This window comes from Nothoprocta perdicaria, unplaced genomic scaffold (genome assembly GCF_003342845.1).
Source record: "Nothoprocta perdicaria isolate Ctin4 unplaced genomic scaffold, notPer1 scaffold_187, whole genome shotgun sequence".
Lineage (NCBI taxonomy): Eukaryota > Metazoa > Chordata > Aves > Tinamiformes > Tinamidae > Nothoprocta > Nothoprocta perdicaria.
The window spans coordinates 380,401-386,119 of NW_020455060.1; the positions used below are offsets into that span (position 1 = coordinate 380,401).

General features: G+C 71.2%; 1 protein-coding gene across 1 annotated transcript; it reads left to right on the top strand.

Annotated features, from left to right (window-relative positions):
* The first annotated feature begins 3,313 nt into the window (after positions 1 to 3,313).
* Positions 3,314 to 4,452, top strand: C1QTNF1 (C1q and TNF related 1). Its single transcript, XM_026036889.1, has 3 exons — positions 3,314 to 3,405; positions 3,440 to 3,627; positions 3,902 to 4,452. Exons 1-3 carry the CDS (start codon positions 3,314 to 3,316, stop codon positions 4,450 to 4,452), a joined length of 831 nt encoding a protein of 276 aa, XP_025892674.1.
* Positions 4,453 to 5,719: the final 1,267 nt, after the last annotated feature.

Below are 5,719 nucleotides of genomic sequence, written 5' to 3' on the forward strand. Positions count from 1 at the left end.
GCGGCCGCCCCGGCGGCCCCAGGAAGGGGGTCCCGGCGAGGCGGGTGCCGGGCGCCGTCCCGGGCTCCCGACGCGCCGACAGCGGCTGCGTTGAGTACACGGCGGGGACACGGGAGCGGGAACGGGCGGCGCGGGGCCCCCGGACCTGCCCTGGACGGGGGGTCCCCAAAACACCCGCCCTGCGCGCGGGCACCGGGGACACCCCCCGAGTGTGGGGCCGCAACGTGCCCCGAGAGCGCGGGGACCGCAACGTCCCCCCCGTGAGCGCGGGGACCCCAACGTCCCCCTCGAGTGTGGGGACCCCAATGTTCCCCCCCGGGCACGGGGACACCGCGCGCCCCCACCCCGAGCAAGGCCCCGCGCAGCCCCCCGGCCCGGCACCCCCGCCGCAGCCACGGCCCCTCCTCCTCTAGCGGGGCGCGCCCACGTGGTCCCGACCCGGCCCCAGCTCCGGTCCCGGCCCGGTCCGGTCCCCGCTCACCGCGGCGCCGAGCGAGCGAGCGAGCGCTCCCGCCGCCCTCCGCCGCGCGCAGGCGCCGCGCGGACTACAGCTCCCAGCGCACCGCGCGCGGGCCGACGGCACCCGGAACCGACCAAAACACCCCGGCGCGCGCCTGCAAACTACAACTCCCAGCAGAGCCCGCGCGCAGCACCTCGCCCTCAGTGCCCGCCCCGCCGCGGGGCCTGCTGGGGGCTGTAGTCCTCGCTGGCTGCCCGAGGGGCCCATGGCCCCCGACGGCTGCGTCCTCCCGCCCCGTCCCGGGGGCTGCAGCCCCACGGGGAGACTCGTTGGCTGGGGACAGGGAAGGTGTTTGCGGAGCTCAGCCCCTGCCAGCCCCCAGGGCCCACGTGCCCCATCCCCGCTGCCTCCTGCGCGCTCCGGCGGGCTGGGATCCTGCACGGAGCAGAGTGGGGCAGGGAGATCCAAGGGACCCCGCTCGGGCTGGGTGACAGGGACCGTGTGATGAGCCATGACAACAAGCCCAGCTGTGACAGTCCGGGACCAGGCTGTCCTGCACCCCACCTCAAGCACTGGCATCCCCAAGGCACATCTGTCCCTTCGAGGAGGAGCTGGGTGCGGGTCCCCATGTGTCCCCTGGCCCAGGGATCCACACGAGGGCAGATCCTGCAATGAGGATGCACTTCCACAGCCGCGGGCACCAACGGGGCAGGAATGGGAGGCTTGGGCAGCTCCTGCCCCCGGGCTGAGGCTGCAGCCTCCCCTTAGCGCCGCTCCGCGACGTCGAGAGCTTTTTGCGGGGCGCAGGCGCGGGCGCACACATGGTTAACGCGGCCGGCGCGCGCCGCAGGGCTCACATCTGGCAGGGGGAGGGCGGCTCGCGGCTGTCCCGCTTCTTCGCTCTCCTCCTTGACGTTCTCGGAGAGCGCATTTCCGCCCGGGCCGGGAGGAGAGGAGGCCGCCGGGGAGCGGGGGCTGGCGGCACCGCGCCAGGGAGATGCCCTAAGGGCAGGAACGGCAGCGGGAGCAGAGAGCGGCCCTGCCCCACAGGTAGGTGGGGGACCCCCCCATTCTGCTGACTGGCTCCGTGGGGCTGAGCCCCTTGGCAGGGCACGGCCCGACCTGCAGAGCTCCGGGAACCTGCGGACCCCACAGAGCATCGACAGCCCTGGAGCGCAGCCATCCCTGGAGCTCCCGCCCTGAGGGTCCTGCTCTGGGCGGCTCTGGGTTGGGGGAGCCACTGTCCCCGAAACCCCCTGGCTCTGCCGCTGCAGATCAGCGCCCCGTGAGCAAGGGGGGCAGCACCACACAACTTCTGCTGCCCCATCCCACTCTCCGACTCGCTCCTGCGGCGTCTTCAGCAGCGCCTGGAATGTGTCTCAGTGTGTTTTGACTTGCAGCCCCAAGCCGCTGAGTTTAGATCTCCAAACCGCTGCTGGAGAGTGTCCAGGAGCAAACAGAGGCAAACAGGAGCAAAGAGAGTCCCTTCTGCAAGGCCGTGTGTGCCTGTGCATCTCGGTGCGCCCGGCGGTGCCGGGGGCTTGGCTGGCCCAACATGCACCCGGCACCTTCGCCTCCCTTCGGCAGCCTGGGAAAGGAGCCACCTTTTCTCCGCGGGGTTTTTTTGGCTCGGGCTGCAGAGCAGCTCCCTGCAGCGCTGCCCTTTCCCAAGGTCCGAGCCTGCTGTGGGTCCCATGGGAGCACTGGTCCTGCCGGGAAGCAGCGGCGCCGGCGCAGAGGGAAAGCCGCGGGTTTCCCGGCACCCGAGCACGGCATCGCCCGCTTGTTATCACACATTGGGCAGGGCCAGAGGACAGGCAAGGTTAACAGAGCAGGGCCTGGCACCGCCCTGGCTTTTATCTGCGTCTCCCGGGCACGGGGAGGCGGCCGTGGCGCCAGGCTCCGCGCGGCGCCGGCGGCTCTGCCTCCACGGGCGCCCGCGCTCCGGCGGCCCCGGGGCTCCGGCACAGCCGCTCCGGGCAGGCACGCGGGGAGGCGCGTGAGGGGCCGGCCCCGCGGAGGGAAAGCCCTTTGGAGCCTTCCCGGCCTCCTCCCCTCCCCGCAGCGCTGCACATGACTCACCCGCCAGGCATCCTGGCCTCGGACGCCCTCCGGATGCCGCCAGCCCTGGCGCACACGGCAGCGCAGACCCTGCGCGCGGCCATCCCACCCGGGGGGATCCCTGAGCGGGGTCCCTGCTGCGCGGGGAGCCCTGCACCCAAACGGCTGCATCCTGCCCCAAACTCGGCCTGCCCGACCCCTCTCCTGCGCAGGGCTGCAGCCCCGGGCTCTCCTGGGACCCCTATTCCCGGCTCCTGTGAAGCTGGCAGCCTGATGGGCTCCTGGAGCCCTTGGCCTCCGTGCGCTGCCGGCGGGGAGGCCGCCCGCAAGAGGCTCAGACCTGGCCTCAAGTTAGAGAACAGGGAGTGGACAAGGGGAGGAAGGGCGGCTGCCTCCTCTGGACCTGGGGCCCACCAGCTACAGCAAATATTAGCTCTGGCCCCGGGCAGGATGTGGCTCCTGGCTGCTCGCAGGGCTCCTGCCGGTGCCTCTGGCTCCTGGCGGGTCAGGATGCCGGGAGCTCCCGTGTCCCCAGAGGGCAGGGCTGCTCCTCGCAGACCCGCGGGTGACGGGCCCGGCTGTGGGCACGAGCCCAGGGCTGGCGGCTGCCCAGTGGAACGAGCCCGAGGGTGGACTCTGCACCCACGGGAGGGATGGGATCCCTGGAGCACAGGGTCCGGGCGGGAAGTGGGGCTGGAGCCCCTTCCCGCAGCACATCCCGCTGCGCAGGACAAGGTGTGACGGGCCCGTGTCCCCCCACTGTCCCCGTGTCTTGCAGGGCGCTGCCGCGGCATGGAGGGGCTGCGGGCAGCCCGTGCCCTGCTGCTGTGCTGCCTGCTGCTGCCGCACGCCGCGGGGAGCCCACCCAGCCCCGGGGAGGCTCCGTCCTGGCACCGCAGGTGAGGGACGGGGGGACAGGGTGGCCGCGGCGCCGCGAGCAGCCCGAACCCACCACGTTCTGCTTTCCGCCCCGCGGGGCAGGGGGCAGCAGGAGCGCGGTGCCGCGGACGGGCCGTCACCATCACCGCAGTGCGTGCGCTGCTGCGAGCCGCGCTACGAGCCCCCGCGCCAGCCCCTGCCGCACATCAACGTCACCATCCTGAAAGGTGAGCGCGGCCGGGCCGCACGTGCCGCTCCCCCAAAGAGCTGCGTCCCCCAAAGAGCTGGGTCCCCCCGTGACCAGGGACATGGCGCCCCGCACGGAGCACGGGGTGCGGATGAGGGCTCCCCCCTGCTAATGGGGACAGCAGGGTGGAGGGCAGCAGAGCCCAAGCAGCAGCTCTGGGGGAGGCAGCGTCCCGTCCTGCCCCCATCCCGTGTCTCAGCACCGGCTGCCGGTGCCAACCCCACAACATCCCCCTCGCCTCCTGCTTTGCCCAGGCGAGAAGGGGGACCGCGGCGAGCGAGGCCTGCAGGGCAAGTTTGGCAGGACGGGGGTGGCCGGCAGCAGGGGCCACCCGGGCCCCAAGGGGCAGAAGGGCAGCACGGGTGCGCCGGGCGAGCACTGCAAGAGCCACTACGCGGCCTTCTCGGTGGGCCGCAGGAAGCCCCTGCACAGCAACGACTACTACCAGACGCTCATCTTCGACACGGAGTTCGTCAACCTCTACGGCCACTTCAACATGTTCACGGGCAAGTTCTACTGCTACGTGCCCGGCATCTACTACTTCAGCCTGCACGTGCACACGTGGAACCAGAAGGAGACGTACCTGCACATCATGCGCAATGCGGCCGAGGCCGTGATCCTGTACGCGCAGGTGGGCGAGCGCAGCGTCATGCAGAGCCAGAGCGTCCTGCTGGAGCTGCACGAGCGCGACGAGGTCTGGGTGCGTCTCTACAAGGGCGAGCGCGAGAACGCCGTCTTCAGCGACGAGTACGACACCTACGTCACCTTCAGCGGCCACCTCGTCAAGTACAGCGGGGACCCCTGAGGCTGCTGCCCCGGGAGCCGCTGCTGCCCCTTGCTGCCCCCTTAGTCCCTTTAGGTGCCCCCACCCCAGCTGCAGCAGCCTGCGGACACCCCGTCCAGCCCCAGCAGCTCCTCTGGAGCCCGATGGATCCGATGCACCCAGCAGTGCTTGACGCAGGGAGCGCCCTTCCTGGGACAGGAGCGGGACAGCAGGAGGGAGCAGCACCAGAGACACTGTATGGGGGCAGGGGCTGCCAGCACAGGGGTCTCAGCCCCCGGCCTCTCGCTCTGTGCCTGGCTTTTCCGCTGGCCTGGCTGTTAATTTGGGTGCGCACATCAGCAGAGGGGCCCACGGCAGCACCCGGCCGCCCACGCCCCCATGGCTTGCACTGACATTAAACAGCCCCCGGGCTGAGTCCTTGTCACACCTTCGCTGCCTCCTCCTGTTCCGTGTGCGTGTCCCCTGAGCGGCTCCAGCAGAATCCCCGCTCCCAGTGGCCTGGGAGCTGCAGGTGCCCCAGGGGGGACACTGACCCTGCACCCCACCAGGCAGGAGCATTCCCGACCTGGAACAGGGCATGGGGAGTGCAAGGACTGCTGCTCCCGTGGGGCAGGGACACAGGAGCAGAGCCCAGCACAGAAGCCTCACAGGCCAGGCCCCATCCTGCCATCCTGAGCAGGGCAGAGCAGGGAGAGCAGCCAGGTCAGTGGGACCCTGATCTCCATGTGAGCTGGGGAGGGGGTGACACAGACCCAGGGCTGAGACAGCAGCCACCTGTGAGGACAGAGTTCAGGTCAGAGCTGCAGGGTCCCTGCTGGGCTGAGCTGAAGCCCAGCATGGCCACAGAGGAGCTGGGAAAAGAAGGGCTCCAGGCTGAGCTTAAATACGTCACAGGCTGCAGGGCGTGGGGGACCCAGCTGAGGCTGCTCACCCTGAAGGGTTGGCGGTGCCCTGGCCCTGGTGCTGAGGGTGCCGGACTGGGGCCCTGCATCCCCCCTGGTGCAGGGCGAGGGGCCGGGGCGGCCTTCCCGCCTGTCCCAACGCGGCTCCCCTGGGGGTCGCAGCCCCAGGGACCAGGCCCTGCCCTCCCTGCCCGGCCTCCCCGGGCTGCCACGAGCGGCCCAGCGGCCGAAGCGTCCTCAGAGCAAGGAGAAAACAAAAGAGCTCCCGATTTGAGGGAGGAAACGCCGCTCGGCTGGTATTTGCAGCGCCGCGGCACTGAGCGGCCGAGGCGGAGCCGCGCAGCCGGGATGGGCGGGCGCCCCGCGCGCGGGGCCGGCCCGGGCGG